Here is a 22101-nt window from a genome sequence, read left to right on the forward strand (position 1 = left end):
GCCCCTGCCCACCGTGGGGTGAGTCATTTCCTCTCGCCGCTGGCCACTGAGTGGTCACGGCTAGCCAGAGAAAGGCCCTGTCCCCATCCCCTCGACCCGGGCGCCCAGCACCTCAGCCAGCCCGTCTCTGCTCCCATAGAGGTCAACTACCAGGCGGACCTGGCCGACCTGACGTGCGAGATCGAAATCAAGCAGAAGCTGATTGATGAGCTGGAGAACAGCCAGCGGCGGCTGCAAACTCTGAAGCACCAGTACGAGGAGAAGCTGATCCTGCTGCAGAACAAGATCCGGGACACGCAGCTGGAGCGCGACCGCGTGCTGCAGAACCTCAGTGAGGCCCCGCCCTGCCCTGCGAGGCCCCGCCCACCGCGCGGCCCCGCCCCGCCCACCGCGAGCCCCGCCCCACCATACACACTGGAATCCTCTCTATCTGCAGGCACATGAAGGTGACACCCCTCAGTCTTTTTTCCTGAATTCTCTCCTAGGATATTTCTTTTGGTTCCGTTTACAGATGTGCTCACAGTGTGTCTTCCGTCCATGACTCTCAGCCCGTTCATCCTGTTACTAGTCAATCATTCACTCACTCACACGTTCACTTACTCAGCAATCATCTGTGGGATAGTCTTGCAGAGTGGCCCTTGTGCAGAGTTGTTGGAGCGAGCGCTCTAGTGGGGAGAGGCAGATGGCAGGAAGTGGCAGATTCTATAGCATGTCAGGGGTGACAAGTGCCGTGGGAGAAAGCAGCAGGGAAGGAGGCAGGGCGTGCTTGGGGAGGGGGTGGATGTGTTGGAAAGGATGGTCTTGGAAGACTCGCTGAGAAGCTGCAGTCCGAGAACGAGGGAGGGGAAGAGCATTGCAGGCAGAAGGAACAGAAGATGATGAGGCCCTGGGGCACCCCGATGACTGGGCACAGTGGAAGGGCACGGTGGCAGCAGAGGAGGTCAGAAGAGAAATGTGGCCAGATGTGCCGGTCATTTTAAGGACTTCTGCCTTATTCTCTGAGGGACGTGGAAAGTTAGGGCTTTGAGAGACGTAATGTAAATCTTGAAAGCGTTCTGACGAGAGCACTCCAGCTGCTGTGCAGAGAAACGCAAGTGGAAGCTTGAGACCTGCTAGGCAACTGTTATAGAGGTCCTGGTGAGCGATGGTGTGGGCAGGAGGTGGTGAGAAGCCGTCAGATTCTGGATACATTTTGAGGATACAGACAAAGGGCTTTGTTGGTTGATCGGTGGGAGATTAAGAGAGGGGAGCAAGGGTGTCTCCAGGTACCAGTACGATGGTAATACTGAGATGAGGAAGACTGCTGGGTGACGGGGTGGGTTTGCACTTGTTAATCTGCCGTGTCTGTTGGCAGATCAGGTCAAGAGTGGAGAAGGCTTGTTTCTTCTGCCGGAGCCCCTGTCACTCTGTCTTCTCTTACTAACCCTTCCCCTCCCACTGGTCCAGCCCTCTCCTCCAATCATGGGGAAGCTGTCGAGCATGGGCTCAGAGATCTCAGGATGAATCACCTCCTCAAGGTCCCTAGAATGTCCCTGGGTGTCTCCTAGCCCGAGCCCCTCCTTGTTCACCAGAGGGAACAGGTTGAGGAGGGTGTGACTCACCAACACTACTCAGTGAGACCTCCCCCACCCCGGCCCGGTCCAAGCCCAGCGCACGGGGGCCCCGGGACCTGCGCCAATGCTGCCCCACTGCGTGCAGGTACCATGGAGTGCTACACAGAGGAGAAGGCCAATAAGATCAAGGCGGACTATGAGAAGAGGCTGCGGGAAATGAACCGGGACCTGCAGAAGCTTCAGGCAGCGCAGAAGGAGCACGCGCGGCTGCTCAAGAACCAGTCTCGCTACGAGAGGGAGCTCAAGAAGCTGCAGGCCGAGGTGGCCGAGATGAAGAAGGCCAAGGTAGGGGACGGGGACGGGGGTGGGGCCAATGCGGGGCCAGGGTGGGATCAAGATGAAGACAATCTAGGTGGTTACTGAGGCCACGATGGGGCTGGGGGCGGGGCTTGGTGGGGTTGGGGGCGGGGCGGAGATGTAGAAGGCCAAGGTGGGGGCCAGGGCCAGGGCCAAAGTGGGGGACGGGGACGGGGGTGGGGTCAATGCGGGGCCAGGGTGGGATCAAGATGAAGACAACCTAGGTGGGTACTGAGGGCCATGATTGGGCTGGGGGCGGGGCTTGGTGGGGTTGGGGGCGGGGCCGAGATGTAGAAGGCCAAGGTTGGGGACCAGGATGAAGTCAATGCGGGGCCAGGGTGAGGCTGGGGACGGGACTTGTGGGCCAGGCCGAAAGGAAGAAGGCCAAAAGGGGTGGGCTGAGGGTGTGGGAGGCGGTGTGGTCTCAAAATCCATTTGAAAGTGAAGAAAGTGTTAGCTGCTCAGTCGTGTCTGACTCTTTGCCACTCCATGAACTGTAGCCTGACAGGCTCCTCTAGTCCATAGAATTCTCCAGGCAAGGATGCTGGAGTGGGTAGCCTTTCCCTTCTCCAGGGGATCTTCCCGACCCTGGGATCGAACCCAGGTCTTCTGTATCGCAGGCAGATTCTTTACCGTCTGAGCCCTAAAAATCCATTTACTGTGTTAAAAATAACCATCACTGTCAGCGTGGATGCTCATCTTGACACTTGACATTGCCTGGTTCAACAGTCCTGCTCCTGGACCTCGTCCTCTTAGCTAGAGGTTGTGCAGGGTGAAAGCACCTTCCCCAGTAGAGGGTCCTCCGAGGACCCCCAAGGACCCCGCCCAGTGCGGTGGTCTCCAGTCCGCACGCAGTGCTCGCAGTGCTCGAGTCCTCGGGTCTGGGCCGACCGAGCTTGCGGAGGATGCGGGGGACTTGGTCCGCGGGCGCCCTCTGGCGGCAGGAGGGAGGCCCTAGTCCTTGGTTGTCCCCGTTCGGGGACTCTCTGGAGCTCGTGGAGCGGTTCCCAGGGGAAGTCTGCCTGCTTCTTCTCTCTGTCCGCTTGCAGGTTCCCTGGCTAAGCCTCTCCAAGTGCCCCAGCCACTGCGGGCCGGGCGTCATCTCAGGGGAGGTGACGCCACTGTAGACCTTTAGGAGGGAGGATCCTCCTATGGCTCTGAAACCTGGAAAAATAATAGTAATGTAATAATGTAATGTAATAGTAATGTAATAGTAATGTAATAATGTCCACAACGTGTGGGAAGGATAGAGGGTCCCTGCGCATTCCTGGGCTTCAATTTCAGCTTGTTCGGCTCTTCAGCGAGGACCCCCTTGCTCTGCTCAGCTCACTTAGCGCTTGTGAGGCTGGGGGAGAGGCTGAGAAGAGCACCCTTGGGCCATTCCAGCAGTGGGCATGCCCAGGAGGAGTGCAGGGTTTCGTCAGAAGGACCCGGGGCAGCAGGCATGGACTCTGATCAGATGCCGCAAGCGCCAAGGCCAGGACCCTCCCACTGCAGTTGAGGGGTACCTGTACTCACGGAGGTGCCCTCAGGAGCGGGGACACCCAGATCAGGGCCACTGCGGGTCCTGATGTCGCGTGCCTGCCACTCTGAGACTGCCACCCTGTGATGACCCCTGTGGGGCCCAGCCGCACAGGCAGAGTTGGGCAGATGGGCCTTCGTCTCGGAAGACACATTCCTCCCAAGGAAGCCTCAGGCTCTGGCTCCAGCCCCAGAAGAGGGCCGCCACGTTGGGGTGCATGCTGCACCCCCATGTGTGGGGCTTGGGTCTGCTTCCAGCCAAGGCTTGGCTTGCTCTAGCCAGCCCCAGCCCTTTGGGGCAGCATTCACTCCAGACCCACAGGCCCAGAGGCAGGAGGCCCCTCCTCTCTGTAGCTCCCCGGACACAGCCCCCAGCCCCCAGCCAGCCTCCCTCCCCTCTGGGCCGTGTCCTCTCCTGTCTGTCCTTGGGGCAGGCCGGTGACGTTCCTGGAGTGCCTGAGGCTTCAGTGGTAGCAGAGGGACCGCCCGGCCCGATTCTCATGGCCCTGCCTCGTGAAAGGGGGCTGACCCCATACACTGGAGGGAGAGGTGCCACCAGGCCCCAGGCGCTTGTTCCCTGTCATGCTGGGTCACCTCTGGCTGCCCTGACGATGCCCTCTGCGCCGGGAACTCAGCTCCAGACTCTGTGCTTGGGGGCCCTCCCGGCCCTGATCCACGGCCATGATAAGAGCTGGATTTTGAAGCAAAATGACCCGGACCACAAGTCTGGCCACCCATTGCTGATTTTATGACTTCAAGTCATTTGGTCTCTCTGAGGCTCATTTCCTGTTTATAAAACAGGAGTGATACCGCCTCTCTCGTGACTGTTACACGGGTCTGGGCTGCATCCATGCTGCCGGTTTTTATGGTCACCACGAGCCTGGCCTGGGAGCTCCCCCCACAGCAGTTCAGCTCCATCCAGGCAGGGTCACCTGGCTCCAGCCACGCAGGCTGGGCCCACACCGGCTCAGCCCTGGCGGTGGCTCCAGGTGGGGCCACCAGAGTCCATGACCAGAGTTGTGGGGGCTGTGCTGGACCCTGCCGCGTGGTGAGGCCTGCACAGCCGGGCTGGCAGTAAGGCCGTTCCTTTCAGGAGCTTGACCAGAGGGCGGGTCAGCTTCAGGTTCTGAGGAGAGTAGGGGACAGTCCCCGAGGCACTGCCCCGGCCTCACGGCTGTGTCCCCTCCACACAGGTGGCCCTGATGAAGCAGATGCGGGAGGAGCAGCAGCGGCGGCGGCTGGTGGAGACCAGGCGGACCCGGGAGATCGCGCAGCTCAGGAAGGAGCAGCGGCGACAGGAGGTGAGGGCGCCTCTGGGCCCCAGCCCGCCTCCCCGCACACTGGCACCCCGCCTGACCACCCCGGCCCTGGCAGGCCATCCTCGGTTGTGAGGAGGTGCTTTGAGGCGAGCACGGCCCCACACGGGAGGGCAGGATGGCTGCGGGCGCCCGGTCTGGTCCCCGTGTGGTTCTCAGCCGGGCCTGGAGCCCCGTGCTGGCCAAGACCCAGTACACCAGCCCCAGCGTCCAGCCTGCAGAGAGACCTGCGGGGCCCAGCCCTCTGCCCCAGGCTCCTTGCCCATGCCTTGGTGGGGAGAAGAGGCTGAGAGACGTGCCCTCCAAATTCCGGGTCCCCTTTCCCCGCGACTTCTGGCAGCTCAAAGCTGCCCTCCAGAGTTGGCTGGCGGCAGGGGGGCAGACCGGGCTCAGGGCCTGAGCGAGGGCTCCACCGCCTTCTCACGCCCAGTTTCAGATCCGAGCTCTGGAGTCCCAGAAGAGGCAGCAGGAGATAGTCTTGAGGAGGAAGACTCAGGAGGTGAGCGCGGGCCCCTGCCCAGCCCCCCTCGCCCCCGCCGGGTGCTGACCCTGGGTTACCCTGTGGGGGCGCTGAAGCAGGGCGGAGCAGCCTGCTGGTTCCGGCTGGGCCTGAGATGTTAGCTTTTAAAACGAGAAGTCTCTTTTTTGTCCATTTCACATCAAAGACCCCTTGGCCCTTACTCCGTCCCAAACCCAGGCCAGGACGGAGCGGCCCCGTGTTCTCCCTGCCTAGCACCCCCAGGTTGGGCTTTTCTGTGGGCCTGGGGCACCCCACCCAGTGGGCCCCTGCCCTCCGGACCCCCAGGTTTCTGCACTGAGGCGTCTGGCCAAGCCCATGTCTGAGCGGGTGGCAGGACGAGTGGGGCCGAAGTCACCCGTGCTGGACTCGGGGGCCGAGGTGTCAGCCAGCACCACCTCGTCCGAGGCCGAGTCGGGGGCCCGCTCCGTCTCCAGCATCGTGCGCCAGTGGGACCGCAAGATCAACAACTTCCTGGGGAGTCACCCCGCGCCCACCGTGCCTGGTGCCCGCCCTGCCAGGTGAGAAAGCCAGGCACCTGAGCTTTGGGGGCCATGGGGGTGGGGCCTCGGAGGCTCCAGTTGAGGGGCTCCACACAGTGCAGAGGCTGAGAGTGGTCCCGCCCTGGCCCCTTCGCCTGTGTCCCCCCTAGAAAGAAGTTCCAGAAGAAGGGGGCCAGCCAGAGCTTCAGCAAGGCCGCTAGGCTCAAGTGGCAGTCGCTGGAGCGGAGGATCCTGGACATCGTCATGCAGAGGATGACCATCGTCAACCTGGAGGCTGACATGGAGCGGCTCATCAAGGTGGGCCCGCCCCTCCGTCCCCCCACCAGCTCTGCGGGCGCAGGGGCAGCAGCCTGAGGCCTCGCCCGCCTCCCCAGAAAAGGGAGGAGCTCTCCCTCCTGCAGGAGACGCTGCGCAGGAAGCGGGAGCGGCTGCAGGCCGAGAGCCCCGAGGAGGAGAAGGGGCTGCAGGAGCTGGCGGAGGAGATCGAGGTGCTGGCGGCCAACATCGACTACATCAACGACAGCATCGGCGACTGCCAGGCCACCATCGTGCAGCTGGAGGAGACCAAGGTGCCCGGGGCGGGCGCGCCGTGCGGGCGCGGGAGCGGCGGCGGGACAGCCGGGTGACGTGCCCTCTGCCTCCCCGCCCAGGAGGAGCTGGACTCCACAGACACGTCGGTGGTCATCAGCTCCTGCTCGCTGGCTGAAGCCCGCCTCCTGCTGGACAACTTCCTCAAGGCGTCCATCGACAAGGTGGGCGGGCCGCTGGCCTCCCGGCAGACGCGCGTCTGCGGGGCCTGCCCTGGGCTGGAGCACTCACAGGGGGAGGGGGGGACACTGAAAAGTCGGGGTGATGCCTGGCCGTGAAGCTTTAATGAGGCGATGTGGGCAGGGGCTTGGTGTGGTCACCGCACACAGCAGGGCCTGAGCCTGTGGAGCGGGAGGCAGCAGCTTGCGTGTGTGTGTGTGTCTATGTGTTTATCTGTGTGTGTGTGTCCATGTGTGTCTGTGTGTGTGTCTGCCTGTGTCTGCCTGTGTGTGTCTGTGTCTATGTGTGTCCCTGCCTGTGTGTGTCTGTGTGTGTCTGTGTGTCCGTGTCTGTGTGTGTGTGTGTGTCTCTGTGTGTGTCTGTGTGTCTGTGTGTGTGTCTCTGTGTGTGTCTCTGTGTGTCTGTGTGTGTGTGTCTGTGTGTCTGTGTGTGTGTCTCTGTGTGTCTGTGTGTGTGTGTCTGTGTGTGTGTCTGTGTGTGTGTGTCTCTGTGTCTCTGTGTTTGTGTGTGTCCGTGTCCATATGTGTGTGTGGTGGGGCAGCCGGAGCAGACAATGGACCTGCTCCTCCCAGGGGTGGGGTTGGTGCTGGAACAGCAGGTGTGTCTCAGCTCCCATGCCTGCTCCGACAGGGCCCGGCTGTGGGGTGGCTTCCTTCCCCTCGGGCTGTGCCTGCAGGGCAGCTCCAGACAGGGCAGGAGACTGCCTTCCTCCACCCTCCCACCCCTCAGGGAGCTCTCTCAGCTCTGCGCTAGGGAGGGTGTTCCTCTGCTGGGCTGTGGTCACCAGCATCACGGTCGGGGGCCTAAGCGCACACCTTCATCCCTCCCCGTCCCGCCGGCTGGAGGCCAGAGCCGAGGTGTGGGCAGGGCCGTTTCCTTGGAGCCTGTCTCCACGCCTTGCCCTCCTGTGGTCGCCCCTCTGTGTCTGTGTCCTGATCTCCTGTAAGGACACCAGTCATAGGGATTAGGGCCCCCAGAGACTGCATTTTAACTGAATCATCTCTTTTGTGCGTGTAAGTCGCTTCAGTCGTGTCCGTGGGATTCTCCCGGCAAGAACACTGGAGTGGCAGCCACGCCCTCTTCCTGGGGGTCTTCCCGACCCAGGGATCAAACCCAGGTCTTTTACATTACGTGCCCTGGCAGGCAGGTTCTTTGCCACTAGCACCACCTGGGAAGCCCTGACCACCTCGTAAAGCCCCTCGTTTCCAAATGCATCCCCCTTCTGAGGCCCTGGGGTTATGTCTGCGTGTGTGTCTGCGGGCCGATACAGGCCACACAGGGAGCCTGCCCCCAGCGTGGATGTAGGGGAAGCCAAGGGTCCGGGGTGCGTCTTGGGTCTGTGACGGGTGCAGGGTGAGGGCTGCGAGCCCTCAGGGCTCTTGTGCGGCACAGATGCTGGGACTGCAGTGATGGGGCCCCCATGGCCCCAGGCTGGGAAGGGTGACCCCAGGCCTCGCTGCCCGTCCTCAGGGGCTGCAGGTGGCGCAGAAGGAGGCGCAGATCCGGCTGCTGGAGGGGCGGCTGCGGCAGACTGACATAGCAGGCTCCTCCCAGAACCACGTGCTCCTGGACGCCCTGCGGGAGAAGGCCGAGGCCCACCCCGAGCTGCAGGCCCTCATCCACAATGTGCAGCAGGGTACGGGCCCCCCAGGGGCCCCCAGAGACCCGGCGCTCCCTCCCTCCCACCCCGGAGGCCCTCGCTTCCCCAACTCCCCAGAAGCCCCAGTCTGACCCCCGAGGAACGGTGGGAGGGAGGCTGCTCTCCCCGCACTCCGTTGGTTGGGGTCTCACCCCGGCTCCCTCCTACCCCACAGAGAATGGCTATGCCAGCACGGATGAGGAGGTGTCCGAGTTCTCTGAGGGGAGGTGAGTTTCCAAGTCGGGAAGGGGCACGTGCCCCTGGCTGGGCCGAGGGCTGAGCCGGGGCCTGGGGGCTCCCAGGGACCCATGAGTCTAAGTCCCCGGAAGCCAGAATCCCAGCTGTCAGCACCCTGACCCTCATCGGCTTCTCCCTTAGCTTCTCCCAGTCGTTCACCATGAAAGGCTCCACCAGCCACGATGATTTCAAGTTCAAGGTGAGCCCCACTGGCAGGTGGACAGGCTGCTCCCCACAGCCTGGCCCCCACCTTCCTGTGGCACGGCCCCCGCTCCCAGCCCCGCCAAGTACTGCCTCCAGCTGGGGTGCGGGGGCCAAGACGGGTCTCATCTGGAAGTGGGGGGACCCGGGTGTGTGACCTGTGACAGCCCTTTCCTTCTGAAGTGGGTGGAGTGATGTCACCACAGCCCAAGGCCCCGCCTTCAGAAATCCCCGTCTTCCTCCCCAAACTGCCTCCAGCTCTGATCAGAGCCTCGCCCCGGATGTCCACTCACTGTGCACGCAGGTCTGAAGCCAGGGAGTAGTTTCCAGTCTAGACTGAACCCCCAGCGGGACGCATTAGAGAGGGAAGGCAGAGAGCTGGGACCCGGGAGCAGAGATGTGAGCGCAGCCTTTGGGCACACCGAGGAGCTGGGGACACTGGTCCACCTGGGCAGTTCTGCTTGCAAAGTCTAGGGCGAGAAGGGCATTCCTATTGGTTCGGCTTCTCCAGAAACCCCAGGAGACGTGCCTGGGTGAAGTCTGCCAGGCCCTTCCGTCCACTCCTCTGCCTCTGGCTGGCAGCATCGTCTGCCCTGTGGAAATACCCCTCCTTCCCCTCCTGCACCATCATGTCCGGGGCAGGTGGGTCCACCCAACCCTTCCCGTCGCAGGGCGAGCCCAAGCTGTCCGCCCAGATGAAGGCTGTGTCGGCCGAGTGCCTGGGCCCCCCGCTGGACGTCTCCACCAAGAACATCACCAAGTCCCTGGCCTCCCTCGTGGAGATCAAAGAGGACGGCGTGGGCTTCTCGGTCCGAGACCCCTACTACCGGGACAAGGTGTCGCGGACCATCAGCCTGCCCACCAGAGGGAGTACTTTGTAAGGAGGGAGCAAGCGGTGGGGAGCCGGGGGTTGCGCTGGGAGGTGGTTCTGGCCTCACTGGGCCCTGTGTTCCAGCCCCCGACAGTCTCGCGGTGCGGAGACATCCCCTCTGACCCGGAGGAAGTCCTATGACCGAGGGCAGCCCATCAGGTGAGGGCGTGCTGTCACCCTGCAGCAGGGTCCAGGCCCGCCGTATACGCTTTCGTCAGCACCTCCCCCCCCCCCCGTGGCCCCTTCCCCGCTTTGTCGGCTGCAGCTCAGGAAACAACCTCCGTGAGCGCCTGAGGTGGTGGCCAAGGCCAAGGCTAAAAACTGCCGACTGCCGTGAGCTCGGTGTGGACGGTTTCTCAGGGGCCTGGACTGGTCACGGGGCCAGTGTGCCTCAGCTCCGCTCAGGGCTGTGGTTCCTTGGGAGGCCTCAGAGGTCTTGTCCTGGGGGGGGGGGAGCATGAGAGAATAAGGACAGTCCAGGAAGGGAAAGGGGCACCGGACACTGAAGGGTCCCCAACTGCTCAGCCACTCCTGGGGCCCGCGGGGCTCCTGCAGGTCGCTGGATGCCTCTCTGGGTCGTCCTAATTCTCTGAGATGTTTGGTGGCCTCCGCGGTAAGCAGTGGAGGGCAGGGTGACCTCATACATCTGCCTTGAGGGGAGGAAGATGTGCTCTGGTCCCTCCCTCTGGTCCAGCCCCTCCTCTGTGTCCCCCACCCCGTGGCCTTTGGTAGGAGGAGTTGTGGGACATCCGTGCACCTGGGGGACCCCAGAAATCATCCCGCCCCCACGACAGTCAACACACTGGAGCCGCCGTGGGGTGGGGGGAGGTGCAGGCTGGACTCTCCAGAGGGAGGGAGGATGGGCCGCACCCAAGGACCACCTTCCGAAGAGAGGTCCCGGGTGTTGTATTGTCACCTCACTGTGACCCCGACTTAGTGATTCCCGAGCTGTTGTTCCCACAAAGTACAGGGCGGAGTACTTGAGGGCGTCAGATCACGGCGTTTCCATCACCCCAGCATGTGAGTTTCTGCTGAAAGACACTTTATCTAATATATACCACTGACTCATTTTCCCTGGGTCGGGAAGATCCATCCTCTGGAGAAGGAAATGGCAATCCATTCCAGTACTCTTGCCTGCAAAATCCCTATGGACAGAGGCGCCTGGTAGGCTACAGTCCAAGGGGTCGCAAAGAGTCAGACACGACTGAGCAACTAAACTTTCACTTTCATTAGCCCTGACCTCGGTGCCAGCAGCCCTCCATAGAGCTCACACCTGAAGGAAAGCTCATAACGGGCTTTCTCCATCAGTCACGCCCCAGCTTCCTTGAACTCTGCACACCAGACGGCCCTGCAGCAGCTTTGGGGCCATTTTAATCAGTGACATCACCAGCAAAAGCACAGAAATATGAAAAACATGACACGACATAGACTTTGGGAAGGACACTTGTGTGCAGGGTGAGGAGGGCAGGGCTGCCTCTTCCGACCGCAGCTGGGGACGTGTGCGCTGGGGCCTCATGTCTGCAAATGACGGGGAAGCCCGCAGGTCTTGCTCGAGGCTGACACGCGCGTGATGAGCAGGGGATTCCGGCTCGGAACCTGGCGGAAGGTGGGGCAGGCGGCCCGCGGGCACCGGCGCGGCTCCTGACGGCGGCACTCTGTCCTGATCGCCTGCCAGGTCCACAGATGTGGGGTTCACGCCCCCCTCGTCCCCGCCCACCCGGCCCCGCAACGACCGAAACGTCTTCTCCCGTCTCACCAGTAACCAGAGCCAAGGGTCCGCTCTGGACAAGTAAGGGCGGGGGCGGGGCGAGGAGCCTGGGGGCGGGGCGATGACTCGGGGCGGGGCTGGGGCGGGGCGAGGAGTCCGGGGGCGGGGCGATGAATCGGGACGGGGGCGGGGCTAGGAGTCTGTGGGCGGGGCGGGGCGGGGCGGGGCGAGGAGTCTGGGGCAGGGGTGAGGGCGGGGCGAGGAGTCTGGGCGGGGCTGGGGGCGAGGCGGGGCGAGGAGTCTGGGCGGGGCGGGGGCCCCCTAGCCAGGGGTCTGCAGGTGGGCCCTCGCCACCGGCACGCGGGGAGCAGGAGACCCTGCTGGCCCCACTCCGTGCTGAGCGTGGGCCCCTCCCATCCCCGAGTGTTCGGGGGCCGTGGGAGAGGGCAGGAAGGAGGCCATGGGCCTGTGGCCGTGCATCCCGGGGGCCTCCCCAGAACTGCTCGCCTGCCCCTTGTGCCTCCGATTCTTCTGAGGCCCCTTCCCCCAGCCTCAGTCGTGCCGCCTCCCCACCACTCATGCTCGGGCCCCTTGGGGACTGTCCCCACAGAAGGAGACACTGTTACGGTCACACAGAGGGGTCGGCGCCCGCCGCTGACCACCCCTGCTGTGCACTCACCTCCCAGTGTGATGGCCCCTAAGCTGCACCCTGCTTGCACACACGCGACTCCACCGAGCTGTGAACCAGCCGTGAGGACCGTCTTCCCTGTATTATAAAGAGATGAGGCTCACAGAGGTCAAACTGGGCCCACACCTGGGGCCTCTTGACATGTGGGGGTTTGCCTTGGGGAAGGGGGAGGCCTGGGCCTCCCATGCTCTCCTCTGTGCCCCGGGCAGCCCCCAATTCTGCAGCCCCAGTGGGCTCTTCCTGGCTCCTCTATCCTTTTAGATGGTTGGAGGGGGCTGCTGTCCTCTGGGGGAGCCCAGGCTACCAAGTGCTAGTCCTTGCCTGCATCCACCCTTCCCCACAGAAATGCCCCTTCCTGGGTTAAAATACTGCTCCTCCCCTGAACACACTTTGTTTCCCCTGTGGGAGGAGGGCACCAGCACGCCAGCCAGGGTGGCCCCACATACCAGACAGGGTGTCTCCCTGCCATAACAGCCAGGGCACCACCCCCACAAACCAGAGAGCTGCACACACCAACCAGGATGCCCCCGTGCCAGCCAGGGCACCCTCACACCCAGCAGAGTGCCACCCACACCAGTCAGTGTGACCCAACGTAACAGTGAAGGCACCCCCACACGAGTCAGGGAGCTGCACATACCAACCAGGGTGACCCCACACAGCCAGTACACACCCCCACACAACAGCCAGAGCACCCCCACACAAGTCAGGGAGCTGCACATACCAACCAGGGTGCCCTTGCCAATGAGGTGCCCCCGACATTCTATCCAGGGTACCGCCACATACCCCACCCCAGCTAAGGTGCCCCCACACCCAGCCAGTGCACCCCCATGTAACATCCAGGGCACTCCCACATGAGTCAGGGAGCTACACATACCATCCAGGGTGCCCCCCCACCAGCCAGACACCTCCACATCATCCAGGGCAGGAAGCCCCCACACCTTCACGGTCACAAGTCCTTTTCAGCAGCTCTGGGTGGACCTGGCATCCCAGCCCTGTCCTGTCCTGTCTGGTGACCCCGGTGTCGGGCCGACGCGTGTACAGAGCCAGCTCCTGAGCACTGTCCAGGCTCCCGGGGACCGCGGGTTTGGGGGTCAGCAGGTCCCTGCTGGGAGAGGGCAGCTCCTGGTGGGGTGAGAGCAGTCACCGTGTTGCCCCGGGGAGCAAGGGGCCCCCAGCTTGTGAAGCAGCCAAGAGCCTGGGACCAGCAAGGCCTGTCTCCCCGAGGCCCCTCCCCACCCCCACCCTGTTAGCTGGGGGTGCCCCTGGCCCCCAGGCTGGCCCCCTCCCCGCTGCCCTCAGCAATCCTCCTCCTCTCCTCCCACCCCCCTCAGAGAATAACCGCCCTCTGACCGCCCCACGCTGCTGCCGCTCGCTCCCTTGTGTGTGTCCCCTCCCCCCTAATCCAGCTAATTTTCTGCCCCCAGGTCTGATGACAGCGACTCCTCTTTGTCGGAGGTCCTGAGGTACACACAGAATGGCTCACTGCTCCCTCTTATCCCCCCCAACACCTTGGCCTCAGCATGCGGCCCTCCCCTCCATGACTCCCCCAGACCCCCTCCTGCCTTCTCACCCCCGGCTCCTCCCTCGTGGGTGCTTTGTAGCCTCTGACTGTGCCAGGCTGGAGCTGGGGGCTCGGGGAGGGCGTGGCTGCTGGCGCCTTGTCACTGGGTGGGAGTGGTGGGCATGGGAGCCTGGGGCGCCAGATCCCCCGAGAAAGGCTTGGTGGTGCTAGAGGGGTCGGACCTTATCCGCTGGGTCTGGGGCTCGCTCGTGACCTTGGCCCTGAGCCAGGAGTGCCCCTGCCCACGTCTCCAGGCCCGAGGACCAGGTATACCAGGAGACTGTCCCCCAGCCAGCCCCGTGAAGCCCCCCACGGCAGAGCAGGTCCCCAGACCCGGTGGGCCTGCGCCCCTGCTGGGAGAGGGCCCCCCCTCCCCAGGGCTGAGTCTCCCCTGCACCTCCCACCTGGAGGGACGGCTCTGTAACCCACCTCCCAGAACTCGCTCCTGGAAGGAGGGTTATGCTTTTACTGTGCAGTCTTCCCGTAAACTGGTTACCGTGGAGCTGGGCCAAAACAGAAGCAGTGAGCTGGGGTGGGGTGAGGCAGGCGGCCGTTCATGTGTGTGTGATGCGTGGGGCGGCTGGGCCTGGCCGACCGCTGTCCTGGGGGTGGGCCGGCGGAGCCTGGGGCTTCGTCAGCAGCCTCAGGCAGGGCAGGACATGGGTCCCGTTGGATGCTCTCGGCCACAGCGTCCCCGTCGCGGTGGCACACTCTGGAGAGGACAGACGTGCTTTCAGACGTGCACGTACCTGGGCCGGGGGTCTGTTCCCAGAGACCCCCGCTGAGAACAAGCTCTTCCGCCTCAGGGCCTCCTGAGGCTGGGGTGTAGCTGGGTCCCCAGGCCCGCTCAGGACAGGCCTCCTCTGTTGGCTCGCGGGCAGGCAGGTCTGCTCCAGCCCAGCGTAGCTACTCACAGAGGGGCCAGGGCGTCCTCCCTGTGGCTGAGCAGGCTGGCGAATGGCAGTCACCGGTCTGATCGCGCTGGTCCCACCGGGTGTGTTTGCACACCTGCATGCATGTCCATCTCTGCAAGGGCCGGGAAGCCTGTGTGCCTCCTGTCTGCACCCCCCACCCTCCCTGGGGTCACTGAGGTGGCGGAGGAGCCCCCCAGCTCTGGGGCCTCTCCTGCCCAGCTCCAGCTTGGGGGCATCTGCGCCTTGGGTTCTTGGTCGGGAAGGGTAGGAGGGGCCTCCGTGCAGGCAGGGCCCCGCCGTTCTGGCCCCCGGCCAAGCCCGGCTGGTCTGGCTCCCCGGAAGTGTTCAGCACAGCCTCTGAGAAGCCGCATCACAGGCCCTTGCCTTCGTGGCTCTCGGATCCCGGGGGTGGCGCCTGGGGCCCCGGAGCCCCTGTGTGTGTCCCGCACCCAGGAGCCTCGCTCAGCTTGGCTGTGGCCCGGGGCTGACGGGCACCTCTCTCCCTCTCTCCCGGGAAGGGGCATCATCACCCCGGTCGGTGGAGCCAAGGGCGCCAGGACGGCCCCGCTGCAGTGCGTCTCCATGGCCGAGGGCCACACCAAGCCCGTGCTTTGCGTGGACGCCACGGATGAGCTGCTCTTCACAGGCTCCAAAGGTGGGTGGGACCCAGACCCACCCCTTGGGCTCAGGGTCTCCCAGCCGCCTGCTCCCTCCGCCCGAGACCACGGCCAAGGAGACGGGAACCCACTCCTGTTGGGGCTCAGGACTCCCCACCCCGGGCCTCCCTTCCTAGCTGGCCCCCGGGGCTCCACCCAGACCTGCCTCCGGAACGCCCGGAAGCGTGTCAGCATCATTCACATCAGCACCCCCCTCCACACCCGCCCCGGCACTTGGGGCCTCGCGTTTCCCACAGAGACTTAGCTGTAGCAGCAGAAAAGGCTGCCTGCCAGCAGAAAGCAGCTGTGTTATACCCACAGGCCTGCATGGCAGGGGGGAGAGCTGCGAGTCTAGGTGAGGCATCTGAGCCCAGGGTTTTTCCCCTGAGGTTCGGTTGCCCTTGCTGGCTCACTGGTCAGTGGGCGGCACGTGTTGAGGTTTGCTGTAGGCCTGGCCCCTCTGCAGTGCCCGCTGGGCCCCCGTCAGGAGCGCCGCACCCATCTGTGTCGGGAGCAGGCTTGAGCTTGTGTTGGCCCCCCTGATCTGGAGCGCCTCCTCTGGGTGTCCCTGGACACCTCTGCCAGCCTTGGCGGCCCTGCAGGCTGTGGGGACATGACGGCCGTTTCCGCTTCCCCTTAGACCGCAGCTGTAAGATGTGGAACCTGGTAACGGGGCAGGAGATCGCGGCTCTGAAGGGCCACCCCAACAATGTGGTCTCCATCAAGTACTGCAGCCACTCGGGGCTCGTGTTCTCCGTGTCCGCCTCCTACATCAAGGTGTGGGACATCCGAGACTCGGCCAAGTGCGTCCGGACGCTCACGTGAGTTCCCCCTGCCGGGCTGTCGGGGCTGGGGTGGGAGCAGGGCCCGGCCCGCCGGTGGGCACACCCTTGACCCTGGCTCTCTCCCTCACCCGCAGGTCTGCGGGCCAGGTGGTCTCGGGGGACGCCTGTGTGGCCGCGTCCACCCGCACGGTGACCAGCGGGCAGGGGGAGCACCAGATCAACCAGATTGCCCTCAGCCCCGCGGGCAGCACGCTCTACGCCGCCTCGGGGAACGCTGTCCGTGTCTGGGAGCTCAGCAGGTGGGGGGCCCGGGGAGGGCGGGAGGCGGGACCTCACTGCTCCCCCTAGCCCCCAGGATCCTGGCCAGCGTGTTCACCCAGAGCCGACCCCCGTCCCACCCCAGCATCCCCCCGGTTCATCCCCCCCAGCTGGATGTCTCCGCCCCTGCAGGTTCCAGCCCATCGGCAAGCTGACTGGCCACATTGGCCCTGTGATGTGCCTAACGGTCACCCAGACCGCCAGCCAGCATGACCTGGTGGTGACCGGCTCCAAGGACCACTATGTTAAGGTACTGAGGCGGCCTTGACCTTGAAGCCGGGTTTGGGGGATGGGGCCTCTCTGGTGCTCCCCACCTCAGCCTCCCCCTCCACTTGGGACTCAACGAAAAATAATGTGACTCCTGGGGCTTTATACTGAAAAATCCCTCCAATGGAGCAAGGTCTGTGCAGGAGATCGCGATTGCAGCGTGATTTTGTAAATGGTGAAACATCAGAAAGAACCTAAATGTCTGCGGGTGGAATGACGGTGAAATAAAGTAGGGAAAACCCGCAGGGCTGGGAGCGGGGCGACGATAGGCCTGAGGAACACAAGAGAGCCCCAGAGAGCACAGTCGGCACTGCTGATCTTTGCTCCTTGGTCGCGTCGCTGCAAACAGGTACAAAGTCAGAAACTGAGAAGCAGAAGATAAAAAGGGTGGAGAGGTTATGATGAATATTTTTATTTCAAGTGCAAGTAGTACTACATTTATTTATTAAAAAGTAAGAAACCTTAATAGGAGACTCACCCCCGAGACCCACGTTGAGTCAGTCTCCCTGCTCCCTGTCCCCAATCCCCGGGAGCCCCTCTCCACCCTGTGTGTCGGCCCCGGGGGACCCCAAGCTGGCCCCACAGAGCCGGGGCCTGGCCCGGGACTACCTCCAGCCCTTCCTTTGCAGATGTTCGAGCTGGGCGAGGGCGTGACGGGCACCATCGGGCCCACCCACAACTTCGAGCCCCCACACTATGACGGCATCGAGTGTCTGGCCATCCAGGGGGATGTCCTGTTCAGTGGCTCCCGGGACAACGGTGTCAAGAAGTGGGACCTGGAGCAGCAGGAGCTCGTGCAGGTGCTGGGGGCGGGAGAGGCCGGCCCCGGGGAGGGCTTGGGGCCCTTACGCCAGGAACCTGAGCCCCCCATGCCTGCTGAGTCTGCACCCTCTGCCCCCTGTGCCCCCAGCACCCTCTCCAGAGCCCCCCACGCTCCTCAGGCAGCCCCTCTAAGGAGGGGTCTGCTCTCAGCCCCGTCTGAAAAGTCAACGCCTTTCCCTCTGACCCTTCTGAGGTCGGAAGGACTGTTCAGTGGTGCGGGGCCTCAGGTTCGAGCCCAGAAGTGGGGCTGAAGGACCCATCTTGGGACCCTGCAGAGCCTGGCTCCTGGGCCCTGCGATGCTGCCCGGGCCCCTCCCCCCAGGGGGCTCTAGTGTCCCCGGGACAGGGTCCCCACTCCCTGCCCTCATGGCTCGCTCCTTCCCTAGCAAATCCCCACCGCACATAAGGACTGGGTGTGTGCGCTGGCCTTCGTCCCTGGCCGCCCCATGCTGCTGAGCGCCTGCCGTGCAGGCGTCATTAAGGTCTGGAATGTGGACAACTTTACGCCCATCGGCGAGATCAAAGGCCACGACAGCCCTATCAATGCCATCTGCACCAACAGCAGGCATATTTTCACCGCCTCCAGGTAGGTGCCGGGCAGGGGGACGCTCCACTCTTGCTCCCAGCCTCTCCTGGGCGGGCGGGTGGGCGGGTGTGGGCCCAGACCCCAGTGCAGACCCCACAGCACCCCTGCCCCCTGACTTCCTTCCCAGGGCACCGCCCAGGGGTGGGGCTGGGCGTGCTGCGCCCCAGCCAAGACCACCCGCTTGTCTCCCGGGCCGCCCTGCCCACGCTCCTCAGCCCCTGGAGCACCCACCCCCCCGCCCCAGCGCTGGTCCCATCCAGGGATGCCCAGCCCCGCCCCAGCGCTGGTCCCATCCAGGGATGCCCAGCCCCGTCCCGCGGGCAGCCGCTCAGACGGCCTCTTCTTTCTCCTTCCTGCTCCGACCTCGTCTCTTCTCTCCGCCTCCCCCTCCTGCCCGACAGTGACTGCCGGGTAAAGTTGTGGAATTACGTCCCTGGACTCACCCCCTGCCTTCCGCGCCGAGTCCTGGCCATAAAGGGCCGCGCCACCACCATGCCCTGACCCCGCTCGCCTCCCCTTCTGTCTGCCCCGCCTCATCTCCTCTCTCATCCTCCCCTCTCTCCTCTCCTCTTTCTCCACTTCGATCTGAGCTGCTTCTTAACGGTATGAGATTGGTTTTCTCTAGCCCCATACCCTGCCTGCCCGAGATAGACACGCCCGCCCCCCTTCCTTCCTTCCGAGCATGGATGGGGCACAGACCCCCAGGAGAGGGGTGCCAGGCAGCAGAGAGCAGAGGGGGCCTTCAGGCCCGGACAGGACAAAACACAATAGCGACAAGAGAGCCTCCTGTTGGGCCACGGTGGCCACAGGCCCCTCTCCCTGCCCAGCGCCTGCCCCCTATCCCCCGCAGCCACCCTCGCCCTGGGCGACACCTGGCCCTGGGTCCCGGCCAAACCTGGAGAGTTGGGACTCCTGGAGAGTTGGGACTCCAGTCTGTTCTTCATGCGGGGGTGGCCGGCCAGGCCCACGGCAAGAATTGACCGCCCTCTCTCACTCCACCCAGTGACCTCACCGTGAAGTTCTGGAGCGCCCGGCGCCTGCCCAGCGGCCCCCACTAGCAGTGAGGTCAGAGGACGCCCACCCCTCGGCCCAGCAGCCTGGACACAGGAGGGGACAGAGGGTGTGGCTGATGGGAGTGGCCCCTCCTGACCCCCCCCCACCCCGCCTTCCCACGAGATACCATCCTCCGCGTCCCCCACCTCTGGGGTATGGGGCAGTTGGGGAGGAAATCAAGCTGTGAAGCCAAAGGGCAATTCCTCCTATTTCTCCCTCCTCCTGGCCCCGAGTTCCATTGCCCAGCTGGCCACCCCCTTCTTCCAGCCTTTGGCCCAGGGGACTCCTGTTGGAGCGGTGAGGTGGCCCCCACCGACCAGGCCTCCCCTCCATCCCCCAGCCCAGCCACTGCACCTGCCTCTGAGCCCAGAAAGACAGCCCTCAGGTAACCATGCAAACCAGGTGCGGGCAGCTGGCCTGCAGCTGACCTCTGTCCTCAGCCACCAGTGGCCGCTCCCCGCGGACCCTGGCAATTCCTTGGGTCCGTTTCTGACAGTCTCGGCGGAGCTGCTGGAAAGATTCCTTTGGGGAGACGGTCAGAATGCTTCAGTTATTTATGTTGTTTTTTATTTTTACTTTTGCTGTTGCCTCCTGGAAAACTGACTTGAAGTTCCTCCCACATGTTCATTCCCACAGCTCTCGGGGGCCAGGATTCCCATGCCCTGCAGGGACGCCTCCCCGCGTGCTCTGCAGAGCAGGGTGGCGCCCCGGGGGCTCTGCAGCCCGGGCCTGTCCCCACCTCAGCAGGGGGCGTTGCTCTCGGGACCCCGCCCCGGCCACCGGGCGCCTCAGTGCCTTCCTCTGCGGGCCGGGCGCCCACCCGCGCAACACTAAACCAGCCGCACCCACAGGGGTCTCCTCGCCCGTGGGGCCTCCCGCCGGTTGCCCCCACTCCCCAAGCCCCACGCAGGCCACAGAGAAGCAGCTCGGAAGACCGTCCACCAGGAAGGGGCTCGGACGTGTGCCCGCCCCCCCCACCGCCATGCGTCCCCCCCAGCCTGGCAGCACCAGGGGTCTCCCCGCCCCGAGGGGAGCTGCTCTTTCCTGGGGGCTGGGGCCCCCAGCTCCTGAGATGTTCCTCTTTTCTTTTTCCTTTTCCATGCATTTTTCTGATACTGACCTGGACGTGTGCTTCCTGGCCTCAGTCTGGGGGGCCGGGAGCCCCAGCTCTGTCCAGAGAACACGGTGACCTTTGGGTCTTTGGGAGGCGGCCCTCGGTGCCCCTCCCCGCGCGGCCAGGGCCCTGCACTCGGGGAGGAGGGAAGGAGGACGGGGCCTCGCTCCGCTGCGCAGAGCTGCCCCCCAGCTAAGAAAGTCGCCCCGCCGTGAGCGGCCCCGGCTGGATTCGGGGCAGACGTCGGGGAGCAGTCGTGCAGAGGGACCTGCGCAGAGCTGGGCCAGCGCCTGCAGGAGCGGAGGCCGCCGCGCAGAAGTGGGCGCGCCTCCCCGGTGGGCGCGCCTCCCCGGCCCGCCCGCCGCCGCCGCGCCCGGCAGAACGCTCGCGTTTGCGACCCGTTCGCGAGAATGCGCCTGACTGTTCGCAGACTGCAGAAACATGGGAGGCTGGCCGCCCTCGCCTGGGGCCTGGACCGTGGCCGCAAGCCTGTCCTTGCTCGAGGGGGGCCGTCTGCCCACTAGAGGTGCTCGGCGTCCCTGCCCGTCCACGTCCTGCTGTTTCCGACGAGTCCGCTACCTCATGGCGGGCTGGCTCTGCTGTCCTGGCAGAAGCCCTGACTCTGGGGTCTCGGGAGCGGTTCCCAGCCGTGCCCCGGCGCTCTGAAGTTGGCACACCCCGTCGGGGTTTTCGGGGTGCCCAGTGCGGGCCCCGGGCCCCTCCCTGCACAAGCTTTCTAGGCATGAAAGCACAAAGTGGTTGAGATGAGAGCACAAGGCAGGGCTGGCAGCCAGCGACCTGGGGAAGCCGCAGGGAGGTTCCGCCCCGGGGGGGCGCCGAGGAGGCCCGCTCCCACGGGGCTCGGCACAGCCTGTTACCCTCCCAGGGCTCATCCTGCACTGCTGCCCCTCTGAGCTACCCCAAGGCTTGAGGCGGGCCCTGCAGGCAGGCCGCATCGGAGGGCTGGGGCCCGGAGTGGTGCCCTCTTCCCCCCCACCTCCCGAACCTTTGAATGCCTGACCCCAGCTCTCCTGACGAGCTTGGACCACCCCCTCCCCGGGGCCGAGCCTTGGAACAGCTTTAGCAGCTGGTTGGCAAGCTCCCCGAACGGTGGCTGTCTTCCGGCCTTCTCAGCCGGGTCCTGGACCCAGACCTTGGCTCTCAGCATCCTCAGGCCAGTGTCTCTTCTGTCAGTGGGGCTGGCTCCTCCGAGGCGGCCAGAAGCCCCCAGGCAGCACCTGGCATCCGGTCCGGAGCTTGCTGGGGGTAGGGGGGGCTGAGAGCTGAGGCCAGCATGCCCGAGCCTCTGAGGCGGTTAGGGAACCGCTGTTTGGGAAGGGCCGCCTGTGGGTCTTGGCGGGTCTGGCCCTGCTGCCGGCCCAGGAGTTGAAAGCACAAAGTGCTGGAGGGAGGACCATCCGGGGCCTCCTTGTGCCGCCCGGCGTGGGAGGCGCCCCAGGTGGCCACTGTGAAGTCAGGGATTCCTGACCTCTCCTGCCCTTCGGGGGGGCCCAGGCTGCCGGCATCCTCTGATTTAGTCTGGGCCGGGTGCGGGGACACCCCCTGATCTTTGAGCCTCGCCTCACCCATTGTGCCGGAGCCTAGAGCTCCTTCCCACCAAAGTGGCCCAAAGCCTGCTCCTCCGTCCCTTAGGAACAGTGCTGAGCTCAACTGGGCATGGCCTCCAGGCCTGGGCTCAGGAGCCAGGGCTTGGCCAGTTCTCCCCAGGAGCCCTCTTCTCCTGCTCCCAGGCCCTCCCCTGCCTTCTGATGTGCAGGCACAGAGCCCACGGGGAAAGTTCTCACTTCTGAAGCCTCTTTGCCCTCCTCCCCCACCACCCCGGGACTCAGAAGCAGTCCGGCTCCCTGGTCCGGCCCTCTGAACACCCATCCCGAGGGCCCTGCAGGGCAGAGAAGACCGCTGCCCTGCCCACCAGCTCTTTTCTAGCCATCCCCTGCTGGGGTGCGGGGCTGTGTTTGGCTCGGCTCCGCTGGGCGGCCGCACAGGTGTGTGTATGTTTTGTACTTTGGCCAATGACTGTACATAATGTATGAAAGTTATTTAAGCTCATGCTGTACATTTCTGTTCCCAGACAGGATGTGAGTGTTCGAAGATGCTGTCGTGAATAAAACGCGAATGGCCGTTG

The 22101-nt window shown here is 64.3% G+C and overlaps 1 protein-coding gene across 4 annotated transcripts in view; it reads left to right on the forward strand.

Moving 5' to 3' along the window:
* The window catches only part of KIF21B (kinesin family member 21B), a 43666-nt gene extending 21565 nt beyond the window's left edge, over positions 1-22101 (forward strand). The window contains exons 14-35 of one of the 4 annotated variants that reach the window (XM_055418939.2): positions 140-331; positions 1699-1898; positions 4625-4732; positions 5178-5246; positions 5553-5785; positions 5917-6064; positions 6142-6336; positions 6418-6519; positions 8006-8171; positions 8350-8401; positions 8553-8610; positions 9284-9489; positions 9568-9642; positions 11159-11272; positions 13304-13342; positions 14873-15009; positions 15651-15831; positions 15930-16094; positions 16246-16363; positions 17010-17180; positions 17589-17788; positions 18792-22101. In XM_055418939.2, coding sequence (XP_055274914.1) covers positions 140-331; positions 1699-1898; positions 4625-4732; positions 5178-5246; positions 5553-5785; positions 5917-6064; positions 6142-6336; positions 6418-6519; positions 8006-8171; positions 8350-8401; positions 8553-8610; positions 9284-9489; positions 9568-9642; positions 11159-11272; positions 13304-13342; positions 14873-15009; positions 15651-15831; positions 15930-16094; positions 16246-16363; positions 17010-17180; positions 17589-17788; positions 18792-18846 — 2984 coding nt within the window. In that variant the 3' untranslated portion in view covers positions 18847-22101. Of the gene's footprint in view, positions 1-139; positions 332-1698; positions 1899-4624; positions 4733-5177; positions 5247-5552; positions 5786-5916; positions 6065-6141; positions 6337-6417; positions 6520-8005; positions 8172-8349; positions 8402-8552; positions 8611-9283; positions 9490-9567; positions 9643-11158; positions 11273-13303; positions 13343-14872; positions 15010-15650; positions 15832-15929; positions 16095-16245; positions 16364-17009; positions 17181-17588; positions 17789-18189; positions 18749-18791 lie in introns of those variants that run through there. The other 3 variants (XM_055418937.2, XM_055418941.2, XM_088845207.1) reach the window with 3 other exon arrangements.

Source organism: Moschus berezovskii, chromosome 17 (genome assembly GCF_049115385.1).
Source record: "Moschus berezovskii isolate FMDL1 chromosome 17, NW_MosBer_1.0, whole genome shotgun sequence".
Classification (NCBI taxonomy): Eukaryota; Metazoa; Chordata; class Mammalia; order Artiodactyla; family Moschidae; genus Moschus; species Moschus berezovskii.